This window comes from Barbus barbus, assembly GCF_936440315.1.
Source record: "Barbus barbus genome assembly, chromosome: 12".
Lineage (NCBI taxonomy): Eukaryota > Metazoa > Chordata > Actinopteri > Cypriniformes > Cyprinidae > Barbus > Barbus barbus.
In genome coordinates, this window is record NC_136740.1 from 32499359 (window position 1) to 32525503 (window position 26145).

The 26145-nt window shown below is 37.9% G+C and overlaps 3 protein-coding genes across 6 annotated transcripts in view; 2 read left to right on the plus strand and 1 right to left on the minus strand.

The window, feature by feature from the left end:
• LOC306877497 (uncharacterized protein) overlaps nt 1–12647 on the plus strand; it is a 34209-nt gene extending 21562 nt beyond the window's left edge. Inside the window, exons 7-14 of one of the 4 annotated variants that reach the window (XM_079429277.1) lie at nt 2877–2998; nt 8066–8143; nt 8934–8992; nt 9102–9169; nt 10868–10967; nt 11786–11865; nt 11947–11995; nt 12111–12548. In XM_079429277.1, coding sequence (XP_079285403.1) covers nt 2877–2998; nt 8066–8143; nt 8934–8992; nt 9102–9169; nt 10868–10967; nt 11786–11865; nt 11947–11995; nt 12111–12222 — 668 coding nt within the window. In that variant the 3' untranslated portion in view covers nt 12223–12548. Of the gene's footprint in view, nt 1–2876; nt 2999–8065; nt 8144–8933; nt 8993–9101; nt 9170–10867; nt 10968–11785; nt 11866–11946; nt 11996–12110 lie in introns of all 4 variants that reach the window. The other 3 variants (XM_079429279.1, XM_079429278.1, XM_079429276.1) reach the window with 3 other exon arrangements.
• On the minus strand, nt 4208–7648 carry LOC306878021 (uncharacterized protein; the record flags this gene model as incomplete). The annotated part of the gene is made up of 4 exons (XM_079430100.1): nt 4208–4987; nt 5851–5997; nt 6097–6353; nt 7624–7648. 4 exons carry the CDS (start codon nt 7646–7648, stop codon nt 4790–4792), a joined length of 627 nt encoding a protein of 208 aa, XP_079286226.1. The 3' UTR covers nt 4208–4789.
• A 6527-nt stretch (nt 12648–19174) lies between the features above and the next one.
• On the plus strand, nt 19175–24067 carry LOC306878592 (gonadotropin-releasing hormone II receptor-like; the record flags this gene model as incomplete). The annotated part of the gene is made up of 3 exons (XM_079431014.1): nt 19175–19672; nt 21335–21536; nt 23697–24067. The coding sequence occupies 3 exons, from the start codon at nt 19175–19177 to the stop codon at nt 24065–24067; spliced, it is 1071 nt and encodes a 356-aa protein (XP_079287140.1).
• Nucleotides 24068–26145: the final 2078 nt, after the last annotated feature.

Consider the following 26145-nt stretch of genomic DNA (forward strand, 5'->3'; position numbering starts at 1 on the left):
ATAAAAGATGACTGACAATTAGCATACAGTTTGGATTGGTGGTATGGTTGTGGCAAGAACTCCATTTAGGGTAAACAGAATGTTCAACAATTTAATGTAACATTTTAGAAAATAGTCTGATTCAAAGGAGAATCAGAATGCTAAATCCTGACTGACAAGAGGGATGGAGAGTCGGGGATGGAGGTGGGTAATTAGCTATTGAGCAACGCGAAAGCTGGTGATAATACTGAAGGACCTTATATATACTGAACAAAATTATAAACACAACACTTTTGTTTTTGCCCCCATTTTTCATGGGATGAACTCAAAGATCTAAGACTTTTTCTATGTACACAAAAGGCCTATTTCTCTCAAATATTGTTCACAAATCTGTCTAAATCGGTGTTAGTGAGCACTTCTCCTTTGCCGAGATAATCCATCCACCTCACAGGTGTGGCATATCAAGATGCTGATTAGACAGCATGATTATTGCACAGGTGTGCCAATTGAATTGTATTGCAGATGACATGATCCAGACCACAAACTTGAAAATAAAAAAAAACTAAAGAAGTACTTGAATATATTGTTTGGATAAGTTAAAGGGTTAGTTCACCCCAAAATGAAAATTCTGTCATTAATTACTCACCCTCATGTCGTTCCAAACGTAAGACCTTCGTTCATCTTCGGATCACAAATTAAGATATTTGCAAACATTCTATAAGTGAAAAAAATCAAGTTCAAGTTTTCAACTTTTGTCTGTGACTTCAAATTTACTGATACACGTGTGGCTATTCTCTACAACTACAAATTCTGCTGTCACAGATGCTCAGTTGTTTTGCACCAAAAATACCTTCATATCTCTTTCCCTGAACACACGTGTTTCATGGGTCTGTGTTTGAGTGACGTGTGCAAGACAAAACGGTGTAAAACGTTTATTAAACGGAAACGGTGGTGCGTTGAACACCCTATTCTGATGATGCAAGCGTTGCAACTATGGCAGCTAAGAAGGCCATTCTTTGTGTTCTTTTTGAAGACTTTTCAGAGCCTGATGAAATCGGTATAAAAACGTGTTGCGACAAGGAGAGCTCAAATAAATACCCCGGAGGGTGGATTTATTAACAAACGTGGGGTGCAGAGTGAAAGAGTGGCTTGCTGAGGTCGTGCGGTGCTCTCTGTGGCTATCTCCCTTGTCGTGGTGATTCGGTGCTGTGCTCGGTCACACGCTCGTTTCTGGAAGACAATAACAGCAAGAGACGACACATGAGTTCTCAGCGTTTGACACACCAGCCTCACGCGGCTTATCTGGCCGCGGGCGAATTGACGACAGGTGTGGCCGATCCAGCCGTGATGAGCGAGTGCAGGTGATTCGCTTCTGTCTCCAGGGCAACGCTGATGAGTGTTCGGGACGCTCGTCACAGTGTTTAATACTGCAAAATACTCGATGTTACAGTCACTGCCCTTGCCATCCAGAATAAAAGAGAACATCCCAGTGGAGTGAAGGGATTTGTGGAAACTGTGGTTCCTAATTATTGTGATCCAACATTTGCCTCACATTTCAGGATGAAAAGACAAACATTTCAGATGAAGGATAATCCACTTCTTACCTCCGAGACTGTGTTATGATCGATATGACCTTATTATTTTTATTGTGAGTATTAGGCTTATCATTATTGCTGATCACTGTTGTTGTGCTATGATACTGTAATATTTACCATTATATAATCAGAGGAGCATAGAAAAGTTTATGAAAGTGTCACTCTACAATATGATAACAAAATATATAAATATAGTATTTTTATGTTACATTAATCAGTGTCTAGCACACCTTCCTAAAGGATATTGACCAGAAGTCATTGCAATTACTACATATTTAGACAGATTTAAAAAAGTTCCAGATCTATACTTGTGCTCTTATTATTTCAGTTATTTTGCCTTTAATGTAAATAAACATGTGCAAACAATATACTTGCTCTTGTGAGTTTATTTTGATGTTAATTACATTTACTTACAAATTCATCATCATCATGTTGATATGCTATGTTACTATAAAACTCTGACGACAAACATGTCTTCTAATATCTTCAATAGTTGTGTATACCGAGCTGCAGCGGACACATATTAAATGACTTCACTTGGACCCATTGTGCAGCTGTCTCTTTAATACCACCTGGATTATATACATGTTGCTGCTGATTGCCTGACATTTTTGACACACCCACCAAACAAGAGAAAGCGCATCTCAAACCCCGTTGCACACCGTTTCCAGGAAACATGTTGTTGAACCCAGAAAACGTTGTGTGTGAGCTTGAATGTGCCCCAGGTGTATCTGTAGGCCTGGAAAGCATGTTCCTCATTCCTGCTCCAGTAGAGCCACATTCCTATCGAGTTTAGTTTCGACAACCCTGGCTGTTGTCAACTACAGGGATTGTAGGTGGGGGGAGTGAATGTCCAGCACTCTCTCCACCCTCAATACCACGACTGAGGTGCCCTTGAGCAAGGCACCGAACCCCCAACTGCTCCCCGGGCGCTGCAGCATAAATGCTGCCCACTGCTCCGGGTGTGTGTTCACTGCTGTGTGTGTGTTCACTGCTGTGTGTGTGCACTTTGGATGGGTTAAATGCAGAGCACAAATTCCAAGTATGGGTCACCACTTCACTTCAAGTTACAGAGAAGCGGCACAAAAGGCTTAAAAGCTGCAGTAATACTGCATCCTAATTTCTACATTTGAACTGCAGGACTGAAACATGTCCAGATTTACAGTTCCTTCATGATCACACTGATGGATCTGTTTTCTACAAGTAGTGGGGCTTCAATCTTCACACACACACACACACACACACACACACACACACGCTGCCTGTCTCTCTGTTACAGGCTGTCTGTCTCTCTTCCCGCAGACGACCCGTCCGGTCAGTGGCAGACCTGCGAGGGTCTTGGTGGGATTAAGCTACAGATGAGGGACCCGGATAAAGCCGCCATGTACTATAAAGATGCTCTTCGACTGCTGTGCAAATGCCAGGTGAGATCTGAGTGCGAGAGGAATGTGAGCTCAAGTTTAGTTGTAAAGCGCATTTCCCACACGTCGCTTTGTTTTGTCTGGCCATTTTTAATAAATGCTATTTATAATAGAGATGTGCAACAGCGATCGAGTACTTGAGTACTCGGCCGTGACAGTGACGATCGATCATGAAAATGATGATGGTTATAGCAGCACTTTAGGCGGCACCCTGAGCTCTGATCGTTTAGCTTGCAACAGCATGGAGTCCAAAGCATAGACGTGAGAAGAGAGAGAACCATGGCTTTGAAGTTACATAGTGATGTCTGGGTTAGTTACATACATAATCATAACGCGTAACAAAGCTCACTGGGATTTGCATCCTTTTGTGCAGATACAAGTTGTAATGTTACGTCTATGTTATGTATCTAAGTTATCTGATTTATATCATAGGATGTGTCATACAACGGGTTTCAGTTTATTGGCATAAAGTCACTCAGCTTCACCTCAGGCAGCTATTCCTTTTTATATACTCCTTTTTTTTATAATATTGCTGCATTATAATCATAATCTAACAGTGTCCTAATCATGTGTTCATGTTTTCATACACTCTTAAAAATAAAGGTGCTTCACGATGCCATAGAAGAACCTTTTTGACTAAATGGTTCCATAAAGAACTTTTAATATCTGAAGATTTAACATCTAACATTCTTCAGATTATAAAAAGCTAAGGAAGAGATGGTTCTTTAAAGAACCTTTGACTGAATGGTTCTTTGTGGAACCAAAAATGGTTCTTGTACAGGTATTTTACATTATTTCTGAATGTGACTTACACTCAAAAAAATATTTAGGCCTAACAAGTAAGATTTATGTATTTTGATTGCATGTAAAATTTCCATCCATTTGGATTACATATTTTTTAACTTAATCAAACAAATAAACTTTATGTGATTTCTATTTACAAGTCATATGTAAATTAAATGTGCAAGACTAAGATTTAAGTAATAGTACCAATAAATTCAATTTGTTTTAAATTCATAAGAAAGAACATTATTTATCATTACATAATTAACCCAATTTATTTTAAATGCATCATATTTAGATATTTTTATTAATAAACCCAATGTATTTTAATACATATATTTATTTTTCTTCCCTAAATCCCCTGCCTAAATCACAATATGCTACAACAAAATCTAACCACACACACAAACAACAACAACAACAACAACAGCCAGACCACCTTGTTTTAATGCTTCAAAGCATATTTTGAGAATAACAAAAACTACAAAAAAATGTGCTAAACATTAGCCAGTGCTACAGATACGTTTCCTCAAGAGAAGATTCAAGGTAGACAGATAACCTGTTAACAGCACTGCTTATATTACACTAACATACAGAGTGACATGCAATAATTAGTTTAAATTTAGAATGGTTGGTTGCCAGGAAATAATAAAAACAAATAACAAAAAAATCTATTGAAAATCAACAAAATTAAATTGAGTGTCTTCACACCACACTTTTCTGTGTATGTTTTATTTTAGTAACACAGCTGTATAGGACAAACATTCTACAATAAAATAACTAGTTACAATAACTACGTTAAACTTTTTAAATACTGTTGTTTAAAAGTTTACAAACATTTAGAAAAAGTCAACCCACTTGCTTTTAAGGAGGAAATATCTGTTAACAAATCACCGAAGCATCTTAATTTTCAATTCTTGGACTTTTGGAGACAGTTTGGTAGTATCCAGGTCCATCAAGATTTTCTGAAACACTTCGAATGTGCATTTAAGGTCCTTTGGGTAATTCAGGTTAAGTGCATATATGAGTCCAAAAAGCATCACACATCCAAGGGTGACATTTTTTTAAGTTGTGCAGAACTTCCACGCCTTCAAGCACCACACCAACATCTGTTGGCTCATCTCCGTCTCCAGGACCAGCACCCTCTGTCCGAATGACATAGATGCCCATGGTTGTCTGTGCAATCCCCGACTCTGCACTTTCACAGTCCTGGAGGAGAAACGAAGAGAATGAGTTGTGAATATATATATATATATATATATATATATATATATATATATATATATATATATATATATATATATATATTTTTTTTATATACATTTAAAAGCAGATCAAATAAAAAAAAAAAAAATATATATATATATACAGTACTGTGCAAAAGTCTTAGGCCACTAGTATTTTCACCAGCAAAAAATGGTTTTAAGTCGGTTATTTCTATCTTTTGCGGTAGCGTGTCCGTTGGAAATATCCGTTTATATTTCCAAACATTATTTTTGTCATTAATTGTAATAATTCAGTGAGATTATTGTCTGCACAAGGAGTCTGACAACTGCCAGTGCTCCACACAGAGATCTGATCTGATCATCATCCAGTCTGTCTGGAATGACATGAAGAAACAGAACAAACTGAGACAGACTAAATCCAGAAGAATTGTGGCAACATCTCTCAGACACTTCAAAAAACCTACCTGCAAAGCTACAGTACTGTTCAAAGTTTTAGACACTGTAAAATGAGGATGCTTTCAAAAAATAATGCCATAAATAGATTTAATTTATTAATTAACTTCTATTAACTAAATCAAATAAATATTTGGTATTACAGCTTTTGGTAACACAGCTTCTGTTCCAAGGTACACTTGCCCATAGTTTTTCCAGGTAGCTTTGAGGGAAGATTTTTTTCTTCAAGTGTCTGAGAGATGTTGCCGCTAATCAAATAAATGTTTTTAAGTGTGTAAAAATGTTTGTCTCTACATGTGTATGTCAGAGAAAGGTTTCTAAAACCCAGTCATGATGAGTAACTACTGGAAATACATGATGCAATACATTAAAACAACCAAAAAACGCACTTACTTCAGCTGTCAGTGCCAGTGTTTTCTGTCCTGCAGTTCCTCCTTTGTGACGGAAAACCTTCAGCAGGTCATCAGTGTATTTGTCCAGTTGACCAATGAATTTGGATGTCAGAGGAACAGTTGTTATACACATGAACTCCAAGTTGATCTGAAAAAGATTAAAAGAACAGGATGTTCTTCACTTGAAACGAGACGTAACAATATGAATATGCATTTCCATTTTAAACATATGGGTTACTACACTTACTTCTCCAAGAAATGGAAGCAATCGTATTAAGTTCCATTTCTCATGGGCGTTACCACCAATTGTCTTCCTGGATGAGTTGCATGGTATGATGTGAGATTTATTTTTTTTGTCACTCCACTTGTAAGGAAATTTGAGGATGTGCGTGTTAAGGCATTCAAGATTGAAATAATTCTTAGAGATGAGCACACTGAAACAATGTGCCAGTTCAAAAGGGACAACACCCTCTAATAAATTGTGCACTAAATCGGGGGGATAGCCTGTGATAACATGAAAATGGTTAAGATTTTCTGTTAAAACACACTTAAAAATGTTTAAGATTGGGTGGTGATGGCGCAGTGGATAAGACACATGCCGTTGGTGTGAGAGACCTGGGTTCTAATCCACTGTGAGACACCAATGTGACCCTGAGCAAGACACTTAACCCCTAGTTGCTCCAGAGGCGTGCGACCTCTGACATATATAGCAATTGTAAGTCACTTTGGATAAAAGCGTCAGCTAAATGAATAAATGTAAATGTTAAGCAACTCATACCTCGTAGATAGCGTAATGTCACACACTTTACATGGCCACATTCACATATCTATGAACAAAGAGAAAAGAAAAATTATCAGTTGTGTGCAACAAGTTCTGGCTTTCAGGTGGATAGTTTACAGCACATTACCTGCAAAATAATAATAATATTATAATATAAATTATACAAAGGGTCACGTGCCTCAGTTATTTACCTATTTATTTTTTTGATAGGTCATGTTTTTGTGGGAAAATTTATTGAACTCATATGAAAATAAAAAATGTCTAACTGCTCATTTGTGGTTATTTAAGGTTGTTATGGTGTTAAGGTAAGTGCCTGGGACACTACACAGAATTGTAGTGCCATTTCTTTACCAACTAAAGGACCCACTAAAGCCTATAGATCAAACACAGCAAATATGTTTTCAACTATATATTAAAATATGTTTTTTATGTTGAATCACCTACAATTCAAAATGGTTTCCACTGTTTGTAATCTGATATATTAATTTTTCTAAAACAAAAAAACAATTATTTGTAGCATACATACAAGAAACATAAACAGTTTAACACAATTTTGTGATTTGAATCTTTACAAAGTTACCCACCCCTCACACCACTTTAAATCTGAATTTACGAATGCACGTGTCACCATCCTTTTTTAAGTCAGAAGATGCGGATATACAGAAAAAAAAAAAAAAACATCTCTATATATTCTAATTACTAATATGTCTAATACTGGCCGATAATGAGTAGCTAAAGTTGGCTCATGTGTTAGCTGCATGTGCAAGTTAGCTAGCTAATGGACTTAACGAAAAATGTGATAATCAGTGCATTAATATTAGTGTAATATGATATTTTCAACGCTAATAATACATTTATATACGCAGAAACCAACAGATTATAAAGGATGACTGTAGATGTAACTTACCTTATAATCAGGCCACGATCCACGTTGTTCTAGTGCAAAATGTTAATAGGAACTTTGCTTCTCCTTCTGCTGTTGCCGCCCTCTACCGAGTGGAGTATGGAATAACGCCATTTCCGCTTGTAAACAATTCTATTTCCCGAAATTTGTATGTAAATCAGTCTCATAAAATTTAAATATTTGGATTTGGCTTGTTCCACATCTAGCTATATGTAAACTACATTCATACTTTTTAACTGATTAAATCTAATAATTTAAACAATTTGCAGGTTTAGATTAATTGCAAGTAATCTGACTACATAATTTTTGAAAAAACGATTATTTAAATAAAATCAAAAGGATGCAAATACTTAATAATTAACTATGGCATGATTTATTTTTTTGAGTGTATACACAGATACAGTTGATCTGTTTTTTTCTCTTAACAATGTGATTTTGACCCAGTGTGGCCTATTTTCTGGAAAATACAGTACACCTGCTGAAGTAATGCAGTGTTTGAATATAATAATCAGTTGTGTGTTTGCTCTGCAGGATGTGTCTGGTTCAGTGCAGGAGCGTCTGGTCAGTGAACTGAGTGAAGCGTTACAGCAGAAGCTGCTCCTACAGCAGGTCAGTCTGTGTCAATATTAAACATGAAACATGCACTTATTCTCTCAACGTCTCCCTATTAGGGCTGCACGATAAATTGGTATAAAACCGAAATTGTGATATGGATTAATGCAATTATTAAATCTCGAAGGCTGTGATTTAATTAAATAAATACATGTGCTGTGTGACGTGTGTAACAGCTCATGATCCAGTGTTTTCAGTGATTCAAAATGTCTTGGTTTCAACAAAAGAAAAGATTTAAGGGCTCCCTGCTGTTTTCTGTCAAAATAAAAGCTTGATGCTTTTGTTTAAAAATTGCACAATTAGGACAGGAAGTTTTACAGTTGTAAAATAAGATGTTTACATTATTTTTATATTATCTTAAATATTTATTTTATTTTATGGTGAAATATTTCAAAAGTAACATTTCTTATTTTAATATTTTATTTAGTAATAATAATAATAATAATGATCATAAAAAGTAATAATAATTATTATAGCTATATTGATATATAATCACAGCATTTTGTCCAAATTTTGCAGAAAATCTGGATTTTGTTTTTTAAATTTTTAATCACAATTGCAATGTTTATCAGAATTGATATATTATTGATATATAACCTCAAACTTTTGGGCCAAATTGAGCAAACCTACAAACAAGCACAACAGTTTTTTCTATTGCATTTTAAATCACAGTTTTTATCAGAAAAATTGCAATTAGATTTTTTTTCCCCTAAATTCTGCAGCCTTACTGTATTGTGATGTTCATCAAAGTCTGATCACTGATAACGTTCTGCATTTTCTCTCTTAGAGAGGACCAACATCACAGCGAACCGTCCCAGAGAGACATCACAACCGACGACAGCCACGGTAACACCACATAACACTCACCTCATCATCAGATGGTGCACGAGTGAATGAAGCTGTAGTGTGTTGTTAGAGATACCGTGATGACATCTTCACTCTCATGTGTCTGCAGGACGACGGCTGTGAGGTCTGACGTCCAGCATTGGAGGAGAGAGATGCCGAACGGAGAGAACGCACCCCGTAAGAACTGAACGCACAGATTCACAGCTGAGAAACACTCAGTACTGTAGGGGTGGGCGATATGAGCTAAAATTCATATCACGATATTTTCCACTGTCCAGATAATATTGATATTATATCGTGATATGAGAAAAGACAATTGGAATAACATTTTAGTAGACCTTAGTTAAATTACAGGCAAAACATGTATTTTAATTTGTATTTTAATATTTATACTGTATAACTATTAAAAAGCATATGAGTTCTAGGGATGTAACGATTAACCGCGAGCCGGTTGAAAATCGATTAAAATATGAGATGCTAAACAAATCGCAATTCAATTAGGGGTAGGAGATATGAATGTATGTCTGAGGGGAACTTGCTGTCTTTAGAAAAGTTTAGATGATATTTTTTCTTTCCATCTTGGCTCTGTATTATGCATTATTACAAGTGCAGCGCAGCTTTGTTCCCTATCAGTCGGTCACTCCGAGTCACGTCGGTGACTGACGAATTGGGATCTCGCTTAGAGAGACCAATCCACTACGAGTGTATCTAAACGAGACAATGCACATTAGCATGCGATTATTGGATCCAGCTGCCGCTGATCACAGCGTGAGTATAAGTAGGCAGCAGGTGCAGCGCATATTCAGCTTTCCTTCCTTTCGAGTGGATTGCACACATCGGATTGCACTACCCCCGATTGTGTTGCAAGCGGCCATCTCCCCTGTGCGCTTCAGTACACTAAAAGAGTAATTTCTCTAAAAGAGCATTCACGGGTGGAACGTCTTTTTAAAGATACCTTTCCATCCATGCGTTTCTGGGCGGTGACGGTGAGGAATTCCCCTCTGAGGAACCAACCTCCGAGGGCTCCTCCTTCCACCGGCACTTCGCAGCCTGTGGAGCTGCCGAGGGAACAGGCTGGACCCTCTCATGGGGTACCAATTGTATCCTTTGGAAACCTCCACCGCGTCCCGAACCCTCGAGATTGGACGATTGGTTTCTTGGGGTGGCTCACGCTGGTTCTCAGGGCCCCACCCCGGTACCTTTCTTCCCGGAGGTGCATGATGAGCTCACTGGATCATGGACTGTACCTTTCACTGCCCAAAACCGATCCGGTGGCTCGTCTTCCCTCACCACCCTCGACGGTGGGGCAGCGCGGGGGTATACGGGGATCCCACCGGTCGGTTGCGATGCAATTGTGTCCAAATACTGCTGCCACCTGCATAATCAGTCCTCATTTGGATAAAAGTGTCTGCTAAATGACTAAATGTAAATGTAATGATCTTGCGCTGCCTGCTACAGTATTTTCTCTCTTTGTGTCCGTCTTAACGGCCGTTTACAGACTTAGTAATATTTCCACACAAATTACATTTTGGGAAATTATTATAATACAGTTTGTGCGCAGTTCTGGAATAGAGATCAGCCAAAATAAATTGAAAAGCCGATCGTGTGTTTGGAGCAAAAACCTATCCGGTTCTGATTTATGGTCGCTCAAGCGGGGCATCTCTCTCTCTCTGATGATGCAGTAACGAAAAAATACTTTGTCTGTCCATCCAATGAAATCCATGAATATGTAACCGTATCCACGGTATAGCAAAATCCATATCATGGCACAACATAATACCGGTAGTCACGTTAATACCGGTATAGCGCCCACCCCTACAATACAGTCAACAGAAGAACAAATTTACCGTGTTATTCTCCTGTCATTCTCCGCAGACGGGAAGCAGCACAACCAAACCATGACCTCATCAGAGACACTCCTGCGGCAGGAACAAGAACAAGCTGATCATCACAACACCCTTTCAGAGGCCAACAGGTCAGCACACACACACACATATTTAATCATTCATCTAAATGAGGACATATCATTTTAAACTTAATGTTTAAAATTATATTTTCTGAACAATGAAAGTGAACAGCTTCAAAAACAACAAAAACTTTGTTTTCACTTGTATTGAAATAATTGAAAATGCAATATGCACCAACCAACTTCCCATACTTGTCACCAGAAATTAAGGCATACATATGAGTATTGTAAAAAAAAAAATGTTCTATTAAATTCTCAATTTTATTTTACAGTGAAATATTTCAATACTAATATTGTAAATTTTGTGTAATATAATTACTATTATTATTATTGTATAGCCATAGTGATATAATCACAAAAGTTCTGCCTAGATTGTGTATACCTATAATCAAGCACAGCAAGTTATTTTTAAATTCACAATTGCAATTTTTATCGAAAAAAAACCAAACAAATTGTGAAGCCCTATTCACTATACTCACTAAATAAAAGTTTGATAGTTTAACGTTTGAAATGAAGAAATTAAGATATTAATATTAGTATTGTACATTTTGTATCATTTTTAATGTAGTAATAGTAATTATAATAATCTTATTAGTGTTATATAGCCATACATAATCACAAAATATTAGGCCAAATTGTGCAGCCCTACAAACAAGCAAATCTGGAGGTTTTTTTTCTTAAATTGCCTTTTAAATCACAATGGCCATTTTATTAGATTTATTAGAATTAAATATTTAAGTCATTTAATATATTGCAGCTTTTACATTATAAAACTTTTATTTGAAAACATGTCTCTGAGTCTTCATACTGTTGAATGTGATCGTCAGGAATCTGAATAACACGTATAATAAAGCAGAGGTGAATCAGCAGATCCTCCCATCAGACTCTTCAGGATCACCAGCACACGGTCAGTCTGAACAAACTCACAAATATCAGAGAATATAGAGAGAAGTCTTCAAACAAATGAAATCTGACTTTACCTTCATAGGTGATGTGTCTGCTGCATCTGTGAAGCCGAGGCCGGTACAGATGAATGGGTATGAATCTGTCTCATGTATTTTATGTAAATGAATGTATTAGAGTTCACAAATCTTGTGCTGATCATGTTTGTAATGAAAGACAATGAATTATTTCATGATGTAAATGTTTCAGCAGACTCCCATTGGTCAGGAGCACAGTGACTCCGCCCCTCACTCAGCCTGACAGCGATGAGGCCACGCCCCTGATGAGGAGACTGAAGTCCAGATTCTGCACGGTCATGTGACATAAAGGATAATATCTCCATAGAGATGAGGTTTTCTAGTTTTTTAGGAATTGTGTTTGCCATGGCGACGCTTCCAGATCACAAACACGAGGATTCAAGATTAAAGATGAACACAAAACTAAAGCAGGAGCTGCACCTGCATTAGTGGACATCACGTGTCTGAACATATTTTCTATTAAAATATGATATTTTAAAGAGTGGATGAGATGCCCTGAGCTCTTGTGATGCCAGCTGTGTGATCATAAATCATGTATTATTTCTAGATTTCAGCAGGACAAATGTTGTCTCATTTCAGTCTCAATACACTTTCACCAATTTCAACATCCACCTGCCTTATCCAATATTAAAGCACCTACTGCACTGATCATATCAAAATACATTTTATATCAAAACGCTTTAACAGTCAGTAAAGTGATTTTCCATACAAATGCTTTCCATGTCCAAAAAACCCTCTTTACCAATTTAAATACAGTTCTAGGTTTTTATTCTTAAACTGGTATGATAGCCACACTGTTCCTTGTAGCAGCTGCCTACAACATAACATGCTTAAAGTATTACTTCATTACTTTTCGACTGAAGAAAGAAAGACGTGAACATCTTGGACGGCACGAGGGTGAGTAAATTATTGGGACATTTTTATACTTTTAGAAAACAGTAGTGTTAGTGTTCCTCACAGTCCTGAATGTGATTTATATCACAAATAATCCTAGGTAAGTAATAAATACTCTTGTGTTAGAATTTAAAATGTGTCATGTTGCAGAATATTTAATACTGCATGTTGTTTTCTGCAAGGTTTGGGTTACTATGGTAATCATTGGTGAAAAGAGTAAGGCAAAGCAAACGCTTGTAGAGCTGCAGGTTGTAGGAAAAAATGAAGAGGGAACAACCGCACACTCACTTCATAGACTATTTATTAACCAACGTTTCTGCTGGTAGCCTTTTGGTTAATAAACAGTCTATGCTTAAGTGAGTGTGCGGTTGTTCCCTCTTCATTAGGCCTTAATTATTGGTGAAAAGCCACTTGCTGACTTCCGCCAGACTGACCACGCCCATTTGATACAAAGCCACGCCCTCAAAGTCACGTCAGCCAACCCGATGCACGCTGCTTATGGGAGAAATTAAACTGAATCAAAAACTCTATTAAATGCAATTTACAAATCATCTAATACCATTAAATAAGAAGTCTGTTTAATGAACATGAAAATTCATTAAATTAATCTTGATTTTTTATTGATTTGTAGGGCTTGCTTTGTTTGCTTTAAGGAGAGCTTTCTTCATCTGCCAGTAAGAGACTAATAAAATACAACTCTTATTTTTAACCTTTCAAATGTGTCATTAAAAATGTCTTCAAATGTATAAAATTGACCCGAGATTATGTATTAAAAAAAGACAGACACTGGTTTATGAGTTCACATAGATCAACCAAAACTAAAGTCTCATGGGCCTCTAGTAGAAAACCACAGAATTTGTATTTATTTTCATAATTAAGAATGCAAAAGAGTACAATACTAGCAAGATAACAGACATTTAATTGTTTGATTCAAATTATTGCTAGGGCTGATTTAGTAGTGGCTGTATATTAACATGTCATTGCATCTCCACTAAAGTCTACTCCTTTGATGAAGATACAGTGTCCAGATGTTACTTTGGAAATGTAACAGATTACAAGTTACCCTATTTCAAATGTAATAAGTAATGTAACTATTTACTTAATTAAAATAATGTAACTGATTACATTTGATTTCTAATGTTTTCGACTTTTAAACATGTTCAATCATTTAAAGCAGGCACAGTTAGTCTTCTAGGAGAGTTACTGACACACTGCCAAAAGCCTTCACTTGAATTAAGAGAATAATAATGGATTTTTAAAGCACAGCCACCACAAAATCAGACTTTAGCACCATTTTTTATTTTGAGATAATTCTGAGGTTAAATACAGGTTTAAAATCATAAAGCATCGTTAAATAGAAATGATAGTGTTTTTGAATCAAATCTTTGCACAGCTATGACAGAAAACACTGATATCTAACAATGCCTTGGGGAAGAAAATAAATAAAGCATATACATAAACCCAAACAGGAAATAAAACAGTCATTGAATAAACACGTGTCCTAAACTCCTGAAACATTGCTTTCTCATATTTTAGTCAGTCGCTGCAATTTCTGAAAGTACTCATTTAAATATGTGCGTGAAAATATTCAGATGTAACCCCCTTTGCAATCGGGAACATTTTCATAAGTAATTGCAATTTAGTTAGCCTTTTTTTGTAACAGATTAACATTTATTTTGTAATTGTGTAATTTCGTTACATGTAGGCATACTACTCCCCAACACTGCAGCTACATTCTCAGATTAAATATATGAATATGGCTTATATCAAGAGTAACTCAAAAATAATACATCAAACCTGGAATTATAAAGAATTTTAAACTGCATTTTCCCATCAGTTTACATGAGTGAGTTACTCTCTCTCTCTCTCTCTCTCTCTCTCTCTCTCTCTCACACACACACACACACACACAGAGGCTGTACTCACCGCAGGATTCCTCTGCTTCTCCTCTTCATCATGTCTTGTGTTTCTCCTAAACTGGATTATGAGACGTGATGATCGGGTCCAGGATGAGCAGCAGATCCTGCTCATCTGATGGGATGTGAGATCTGGATAATCAGGAATTCCTTTGATTGACTCAGGAACAGGATTCAGTGCGATGGGACAGAGTGGATTTTACACAGAGTCAGGCTGAGAGAAGGAGAATTGAACTGCATTACAGAGAAATTACTCTGAGGTGAGCATTTCATGATAGAGTTTCATTCAGCAAACTGGATCTTGATGAAGAGCTACAAAAATGATGCAGCATGAGGAATGCGTTTCATGTGTTGGTACAGTAATAATACAGTAAAGCTGAGTGTAAACAATCATCAGCTCAGCTCGTTTATTACTGGAATATGAAACTGGACCTTCACATGAATCGGTTCCATCTCACACCTCAAATTCTACCAATCAAACTGTAAAACTGACAAACATCTGGTAAAACAGGCAAGACTCCAGATCGTTCTTTGATTAAGTGTCTAAACTAGTCCTGCAGAGCTATATTCTGCTCTATGTTTAATGAACATGAATATATAATAGTGTTTATGCAGATGCAGCATTAGTCCTTTAAATATTTTAATATCCTGTACGGTTTGATAAATTATAGACCTGACATAAAGATGTCTAACAAATCTAGATTTAGTTAGTATATATTACAGTGGAGTCCAAAACTGATTCTTTTTTGCATATTATTTGCATATTTTCATTACAAATTCTACATTCAAAGCATAAAAAGGAGCTTGAGCATGAATGTGAGAATGTTTGTATTTGGCATCACTTTTGCTTTGAAAACCAAAACCTGAAGATCTCTTTACCTATAAATAGCACAGAATTGTAACACTTTACTGGTAACACTTTATACTAAACATTTATGTATAATTATGCACCTTACAATGCATTGCATGATCTCATGAATAATTGTAACCACAGTTCTAATACATTATAAATCTTATCTATTCCTTCAGAAAGCATAATGCATTAAAACATAACCAATTTCAGCTAATCAATCAGCAAAACTGCATTTTATTATTTGGGCTAATTTAGGTACATTTACATTTATGAATGTTGATTAATGTACACTGTCCCTTTTTGTGAAATAAATAAATGTAAAATTAAAATACATAAAGGCTTCAATCAAGCGTTACCATATTTTGTATTTTGCATTAATGTTTCATAACCTTTTAAAATGTACAGACATGTATTTGCTTTCATCCAAGTCACTTCTATACATACATTCCCTGAGAATCGAACCAATGACCTCTTGTGTACATTCTGAGCTGCAAGAATGTAAAAAAATCCTAAAATGCTGTTTCTATCCAGGTTAGAATGTGCTGTCAGACTTCTAAATCTCACACTGAGATCTCATGTTGGTTTCATTTGCAGTCAGAAAGTGTAGTGTGTCAGTGATGCTGTTCACCTGATTAACAAACTAGACTTTGACCTTCAGATTAAGCCATCAAACCCCACCGAGACTCTTCAGGCTTCTCGTTTAACATGTGGAGAGTTTATTAATGAACGTGTTAATGATCACAGACTCCATGGGGGCTTGTGTTACACACTATCGATTCTTGCAAGACGTCTTGTTCTGTGTTGATCTGCGTCGGATCTCAGTGTGTGTGCGATGCTGAACTGAATTCCTGGAGCTGAAGGAATGCTTGTTTGGCAGGAACCCGCTGTTCAAACTCAGATTAGGGCTTTAGTTGAATATGTGTGTTGTTTCTCAGATGGAGCTCCTGATGGCTTCTTTGCTCTGTGTTGAATGCTGCTATAGCGGCCCGATGGCGAGGACAGAGACACACAAAGACACTCGGGACAGCTCTTCTCCGCTATCCGCTCTGATCTGACACTGACTGACAGTGTGTCTGTGGACGCTCGAGGGCGAATGCAGCTTTGAAATGTGAATTCACTGTATCAGTTTTCTAAGTGCATGTATTTGATCTTACTGTGAACGATTCACCTGTGCATGTTTCATTTGGCAGTTTTTTGACCTGGTAATGTTTAATCTGAATGTCATAACTGGATATCCTCTCTCGTAACATATACAGAATTTCTCCAATCATTGTTTCACGTCAAAATACGGAAGAAAAGATCTGCTGCTGCTGCTTCAATTTCACTGCAACTTTAATACTCAAAATGGTTTGTTCAAATAACTAACTATGAGGAGCCATAACAGAAATGTTTAACTAATTATGCAATGTAATCATGTAATCTGAAATATGTTAATTACTAATATCAATTACTAACCCTATTATCACAACTTTAATATAGAGCAATAACAGTGATGCTTAAATTAGCAAACATAAATTTAGTTTATCTAGGATGACAAACATTTTGTTCATGTGGCGACACAAATGTGGAATATTCCTCAGATTAAACAAAATCAAAGTATTTTAGTGTCAGGTTCAGTTTCTGTGGAAGCCCATTTCAACACCATAAAAAAGGGAAATTATGAGAAAAGTCATAATTACTACATTTAAAAAAATCATAATTATGACAAAATTGTGACACACTATCTCATAATTGTGACTTTTTGTCATAATTATGATTGTTAAAATCTCATAGGTATGGCTCAGTATGTCACAATTACAACTTTTCTAAGTCATTATGTGATTTAAAAAGTCACAATTATGAGATAAAAAGTCATCGTGACATAAATCATTATGACAAAATGATAGGAAAGTTGTAATTGTGACATACAAGTCATAATAATGAGATTAAAAAGTAAAAGTTATAAGAAAAAAAGGCAAAATTGACATACTACATTATTGTGAGATTAAAATTTAAATAAGATATGTCATAATTATGAAGTGACGTGACATACGGCCAAGTATAGTGACCCATACTCGGAATTTGTGCTCTGCATTTAACCCATCCAACGTGCACACACACAGCAGTGCACACACACACACACACACACACACACACAGCAGTGAACACACACACACAGCAGTGAACACACACACACACACACACACACACAGCAGTGAACACACACACACAGCAGTGAACACACACACACACACACACACACACACACACAGCAGTGAACACACACACACAGCAGTGAACACACACACACAGCAGTGAACACACACACACCGTGAACACACACACACACAGCAGTGAACACACACACACACACACAGCAGTGAACACACACACACAGCAGTGAACACACACACACAGCAGTGAACACACACACACACACACACACACACACACACACACAGCAGTGAACACACACACACACACACACACAGCAGTGAACACACACACACACACACACACACAGCAGTGAACACACACACACACACAGCAGTGAACACACACACACCGCAGTGAACACACACACACCGTGAACACACACACACACAGCAGTGAACACACACACACACACACAGCAGTGAACACACACACACACACACACAGCAGTGAACACACACACACACACACACAGCAGTGAACACACACACACAGCAGTGAACACACACACACACACACACACACAGCAGTGAACACACACACACACCGTGAACACACACACACACACACAGCAGTGAACACACACACACAGCAGTGAACACACACACACAGCAGTGAACACACACACACACACAGCAGTGAACACACACACACACAGCAGTGAACACACACACACACACACACACAGCAGTGAACACACACACACACAGCAGTGAACACACACACACACCGTGAACACACACACACACACACACACACACACACCGTGAACACACACACACACACACACAGCAGTGAACACACACACGCAGCAGTGAACACACACACGCAGCAGTGAACACACACAAGCAGCAGTGAACACACACACACAGCAGTGAACACACACACCGTGAACACACACCCGGAGCAGTGGGCAGCATTTATGCTGTGGCGCCCGGGGAGCAGTTGGGGGTTCGGTGCCTTGCTCAAGGGCACCTCAGTCGTGGTATTGAGGGTGGAGAGAGCGCTGGACATTCACTCCCCCCACCTACAATCCCTGCCGGCCCGAGACTCAAACCCACAACCTTTGGATTACGAGTCCGACTCTCTAACCATTAGGCCACGACTAATGTTATAAAAGGTTACATTAAATTATGAGATAAAAAGTCAAAATTATAAACATACTAAGTCATAATTATGAGACTGAATAGTCAAAATGACTAAAATACTGCAATGCATATGTATTTTGGTTTAGAAGTGTATGCACACAACATTGAGTATATCATATAAATTATTTTTTCATATCAGTGCATCAGTGAATTTTACACTCCTGTTGTTCAGTTTTACCTCGTTTAGATACTGTTTTTGTCTCTTCATGCAGGTGTAGATCAGAGCGGTGTGATGTCTGATAACACGTCACTGCCATCTGTGTCTAATGTGTCTCTCCCGCCGCTGCTGACGGACTGGACGGTGCCCACCTTCACTCCCGCGGCTCAGACCCGCGTGGCAGCCACCATGGTGCTCTTTCTGTTCGCCGCGGTCAGTAACCTGGCGCTCCTCATCAGCGTGTCGTGCGGTCGCGGCCTGCGTCTGGCGTCTCACCTGCGTCCTCTCATCATCAGCCTGGCGTCGGCCGACCTGATGATGACCTTCATTGTGATGCCGCTGGACATGGTGTGGAACGTGACAGTGCAGTGGTACGCTGGAGACGGGCTCTGTAAGCTGCTGTGCTTCCTGAAGCTGTTCGCCATGCAAACATCCGCCTTCATCCTGGTGGTCATCAGTCTGGACCGGCATCACGCCATTCTGCGCCCGCTGGACTCGCTCAACGCACACCACAGGAACAGGAGGATGCTACTGCTGGCCTGGAGCCTCAGCGCACTGATCGCATCGCCACAGGTCACACTCACACACTCGCACTCACGCTCACTGACAAACTCACACACTCACTAACTCTCACACTCTCACTGACTAACTCACACACTCACTAACTCTCACACTCTCACTCACGCTCACTGACTAACTCACACGCTCACTGACTAACTCACACGCTCACTGACTAACTCACACGCTCACTAACTCACACGCTCACTAACTCACACGCTCACTAACTCACACGCTCACTAACTCACACGCTCACTAACTCACACGCTCACTGACTAACTCACACGCTCACTGACTAACTCACACGCTCACTAACTCACACGCTCACTGACTAACTCACACGCTCACTGACTAACTCACACGCTCACTGACTAACTCACACGCTCACTGACTAACTCACACGCTCACTGACTAACTCACACGCTCACTGACTAACACACTCTCACTCACGCTCACCGACTAACTCACACATTCACTAACTCACACGCTCACTGACTAACTCACACACTCTCACTCACGCTCACTGACTAACTCACACGCTCACTGACTAACTCACACACTCTCACTCACGCTCACTGACTAACTCACACGCTCACTGACTAACTCACACACTCTCACTCACGCTCACTGACTAACTCACACGCTCACTGACTAACTCACACGCTCACTGACTAACTCACACGCTCACTGACTAATTCACACACTCACTAACTCTCACTGACTAACTCACACGCTCACTGACTAACTCACACGCTCACTGACTAACTCACACACTCACTAACTCACACACTCACTAACTCACACACTCACTAACTCACACACTCACTAACTCACACACTCACTAATGCTCACTCACTCACTCACTCACTCACTCACTCACTCACTAACTCACACACTCACTCACTCACACACTCACTAACTCACACACTCACTAACTCACACACTCACTAACTCACACACTCACTAACTCACACACTCACTAACTCACACACTCACTCACTCACACACTCACTAACTCACACACTCACTAACTCACACACTCACTAACTCACACACTCACTAATGCTCACTCACTCACTCACTCACTCACTCACTCACTCACTCACTCACTCACTCACACACACTTATGTACTTATAGTCGCTCACAGTATGAGGCATTATCTAATGAAATATGCACTAATTTGCATTAATTTACCACAAATAATTCTGAACATTGGATAAAATCCAGGTTCAAATTTCTTGTTTGATTCTGTTGGCATATTAGGAGTTAAAGGTTTTTGTAGACGGGATTTTGGATTTTTCTTTTTATCACTTAGGAATAACAATGTTATTTATAATAAGTTTTTAGGAATAACATGTTGTATAAATCAGTGTCAGTGAAATATGAACAAACCGTCAGATTATAGAGAGCAATAAAACTGTAAAGTTAGGTGTTTGTAAAATAAAAACTCTTTAAAGATTGGAATCTATTGACGCAAAAAGATAAAGGGACTAACTCACACACTCACTAACTCAAAGGATAAAGGGCGATAAAATAAACACTTCAGTCTGTATTTTGGATGTTTTCTTTCCTCTAGTCTGGAATAAGACATGCTATGGAGTAAAATAGCAGATAATTACCCGATGCATGAATACTCACTGGTTCTGATCATCTCATCATCATTCTTCCTCTTGTAGCTGTTCATCTTCCGGACGGTCAAAGCGGAGAGCGTGGACTTCACTCAGTGTGTCACACATGGGAGTTTCCGCGAGCGCTGGCACGAGACTGCGTACAACATGTTTCATTTCGTGACACTGTACGTGATTCCTCTGCTGGTCATGAGCTGCTGTTACACCTGCATCCTCATCGAGATCAACAGACAGCTGCACAAGAACAAAGGTACAGCGACCCGCGGCCCTGCAGAGTCTCACAGCCTCTTACACTCGACTGTAACAGCAAATTATCATGACTTGCACATCATCTAAAAGCTTTTACCATAGCGTAACATTTTGTTTATCTGGGATGAGTAAAGTTTTCTTCATGTGGCAACACACACGTGGAGTAAACTACCAAAATAAAAAATTAAAGTAACAAAATTTAGCGTCAGGTGTACTTTCTATGGAAGGTCTTTTCTGCCCCATAAAAAACGTCATGACACACTCATATTTAGTCATGTTTAGATACAAAAGGTCATAACTATGTCTAAATGGGATACAATAAGCCATAAATAGGAGATAAAAAGTCGGAATTATGAGATAATAAAAATTACGAGATCATGACAAGTCAAAATGGCATAATTATGAGATAAAATGTTATAATTATGAGATAAAAATCTAAAATTGAGAAAGTCAATTATAAGGTAAAAACTCTAAATTATTACTAAACCATAATTATGATACAAAAATAAAATCTAAATTACGAGATAAAAGTCATAAATATAAGGTTTATAAAAATCCTAATTATGAGATAAAAATTCATAAAACATTGAAATAATTATTTTTTGCTTATAATTATGATTTTTTAATCCCAATTTCATAATCTCATAATTATAACTTTTTTTGTCTTATGTGGCAAGATATGATGCTGTGAGTGAAACAATAACCTGCTGGACTGACTCTGATATACAAGAAAAAACGGTTAATAATTCATCATCAGTAGGCAACAGTAATGCAAAGTTACATAAGCAGTTAGAAATGCTTATGTCCGGTACATTTGCTCAATTCTTTTGCACTGGCAGGTATGGAAAAGAGTTAATTTTAGCAGCTGAAGATACCTATAATGCCCCTCTCAGGTTTAGCGGCTCCATTAGGCACTCAATAACACACAGTCACATGCCTACAGTAACAGCAGTCAGTGGATTACTGTAATATCACAGCAGTATCAGATCAGCACAGCTTCTATTTTCCTCCCTCTGAAGCCCAGAGAGCTTTGACTCTACAGTCACTTGATTCCTGCCAAGGGCAGCAAACAAGGTCAGACATTCATGAGGGTTTGCTGGATGTTTTTATAGGCTTAGAAAGAGGTGAACACTGAAATATGGTGTTATCACAAACATATCAACACCCTGCCCTTCTCACATATTTAGGAGTTACATTTTATTTTTATTTTCTTATTATGCCTATTTATTTTTTTATTGTAATAATGTGTGTGTGTGTGTGTGTGTGTGTGTAAGCACCTTAAAAACGTGTTGCTATATAGAATAAAGTTTATTATTAAATGATAGAGTTTAATGAGTAGGATTTGGGCTGTTAATATGTTTTAAAATTAATTTTGATTGTAGGCTAGTCTTATATTTTAAAATAGCTGAAAACTGCTTTTGAATATTTTTTCCTCTCAAAATTATTCTTTAATATTTTTTTTTAAGATATTTAATTTTCATTTTTAAAATGTTTACAAACATTTTACTAAACAAAAAAACCCGTCCAGTTTTTTTTAGTAATTAGTAACAAAGACTCTGCAGTTGTGCCATCTTCACCTACATAAGCATTTAAAAATATTGCAGGTTCATGTGTCATTTTTCTACATTTAACTTAATTTTATGGATGTTAAATAGTTTTTAGCAGATTAATATCAAGAGCATTGTTAATTAGACTAAAATAATAAAGAACATTTTTAACTTGAAATAAATATGAACTGAAATAAAATATGAAAAATACATTTTTGATTGTTTTAAGTTGATGTACTCAAATAACTAAACCTAAACAAACAAACACAAAAAAACTCTCATTTCACATTTTCATTCATGCATTTGGCAGATGTTTTATTGACTTGTATTGCATTCAAGCTATGTTTGATCAGTTTTAATCTTAGCCTTCCTGTAACTCAAACAGAAGAGCATAACACTTGCAACGCCAAGGTTATGGGTTTGATTCCCTGGTAAAGCATGGGTACCTTGAATGCAATATAAGTTTCTTTAGTTAAAAGCATCTGTCCAGTACATAAATGTAAATAAGATCATGCATTCCCTGGGAGTCGAACCCATGACCTTAATATTACGAATGCAATGCTCTTCTGTTTGAGGAACATCTCTGATCACTGATGGTGTGTTTGTCTCTGCAGCTGGCGAGGCTCTGAGACGCAGCGGCACAGACATGATCCCGAAGGCCCGGATGAAGACCCTGAAGATGACCATCATCATCGTCCTGTCGTTTGTGGTCTGCTGGACGCCCTACTATCTGCTGGGCATCTGGTACTGGTTCCAGCCTGAGATGCTGAAGGTCACACCCGAGTACATCCATCACCTGCTCTTCGTGTTCGGGAATCTGAACACCTGCTGCGACCCGGTGATCTATGGCCTCTACACGCCCTCGTTCCGCGCCGATCTCGCCCGCTGCTGCCGGACGCCCGCACACTCACCGCGCTCTCTGGACCGGCTCTCGGCCAGACACGGAGAACACGAGTGTGACCCGGCCAGCGTTAAGAGCACATAAACCGCATCTCAAAGATCAAGTCTCGAGATCACGACGGGTTTGACCGAGCGTCTGCATCAGAACACGCTTCATAATAAACGCTTCTGCCTTCAGACTCTGAGCCGCTGGAGAGCCCAGGTTAAAAACAAGTACACTTCCATAATGTACTTAAAGTGCTCTATATTCACACACTAATTATATACTTAATATACTAACCCCCGGTTTCACAGAAGAGGCTTAAGCCTAGTCCCAGACTAAAATGTAAGTCTTAGCTGTTTCAACTGAAATAAACTTGCACTGATTGATCTTAAAACATATCAGTGCCTTTGTTCTGTCTCAAGATGCACCCCAGTAATGTTTTTTTCTAAGCATGTTTATAAAAAGTACTTAAATGTCCTGATTGAACTATGGCCTAATCCTGGCTTAGTCTAAGCCCTGTCTGTGAAAAGTGATTCTTTAGTACTACTTAAGATCAAGGAAGTGTACTCAACTGTGCTATTTTGGGACACGCTTTTAACATACTATCTCTGAATATAAAAAATGTATTCAGTAACCACTTGTAGTTCACTTGAGTATACTAGTGTACACTGAAAAAAATGATTAATTGAATTTACTAAAATCTTTTAAGGTAAGTGGTTGCAATCAATTTATTTTAGCTACATTTAAACAAATTTAGTTGACTAACTTTCAACATTTTTTTGTTTGTTTGCAACCACTTACCTTAGTATTATTTTTGCAGTGTATGAAAGATGGGTTCAAGTGTATTACGCAGTTTAGTTCATATTCATGGTGTCCCAAAATAGCACAGTTGAGTACACTTAGATGATCTTAAGTTTATCTTAATATACTAAAAATTATTCTTTAGTACTTCTTAAGTACAAAATTAGTGCATAAAATAGAGCACTTTAAGTACATTATGGAAGTATGCTTTATTTTAACCTGGGAGCCGCAGGGTTCATGCACAACTAATGAAAACAGCTCAGAGCAGATTTACCCAGAAGCCTCTGCAGTTTTAGAATAACTTCACAGATTTCACAGCGTGCTTTTGTTATTAAAGCAGCTGGACGCTCTGAAACGTCTGTGTTGTGTATGTTTACGCTGGTGATCTGTGTGTGTTTGCATGCAGAGTGACCGTTATTGTTTGCATAAAACTTTGTTTAGGCATTTTTTTTAATAAAAATCTTGACTGGCATTGAATCTGGTCCATTTTACAGCTCATTCTGACCCAAAATCACCAACACAGACTGCAAAAAGTGCTTCTCTGTCAGTATTTTTGTCTTGTTTTCCAGCACAAAATCTAAACATTCTTAAATCAAGACACATTTACTGGAGATGCAAAACTACACAACACAACAGTCTTCTGTTCTTCAGAGAAATCCCTCAGCTCCTGCACATTCTTTGGTTTTCCAGCATCTTCTGCATATTTGAACCCGTTCCAACAGTGACTGTATGATTTTCAGATCCATATTTTTGCACTGAGAGCAATTGAGGGACTCATACACAACTATTAGAAAAGATGGAAACATTATCTGATGCTCAAGAAGGCAACACAATGCATTAAGAACCGGGGCATGTAAACTTTTTCTGAAGAACAGCAGACAGATGAACTGATCAGGATCAACGAGGGACTCATGAACAACTATCACTAAACATAAAAACAGTCGTGGATCATCCAGGAAACAACACACAGTATTAAGATTCAAGGGTGTGTAAACTTTTGAACAGGGTCATTTTTATAAATTCAGTTATTATTTTGTCTTGTGGAGAATATATAAACATGTTATGTGAAGTAGCTTATTCAGGACAGTATTAAATAAACAATAACATGCCATTTTCATCATCCCTCTTATTTAGTTAAAATTATTAACATTGTGCATATTCTGCAAGGGGCGTGTAAATTTATGAACACAACTGTATATATACACACACTCTCCATCTATATATCGTTCTAGCATTCCTGCTCTCCTCAGTTAACACGCTGAATGAGAAAGGAAGGAGAATGATGTTTAATGGATTGAATGCTTGTAAAGTGACTGACTAAGAGCTTTCTGGGATCCCAGGAGTGTCAGTAAAGATCTTCAGATCATCTCTGCAGTGCG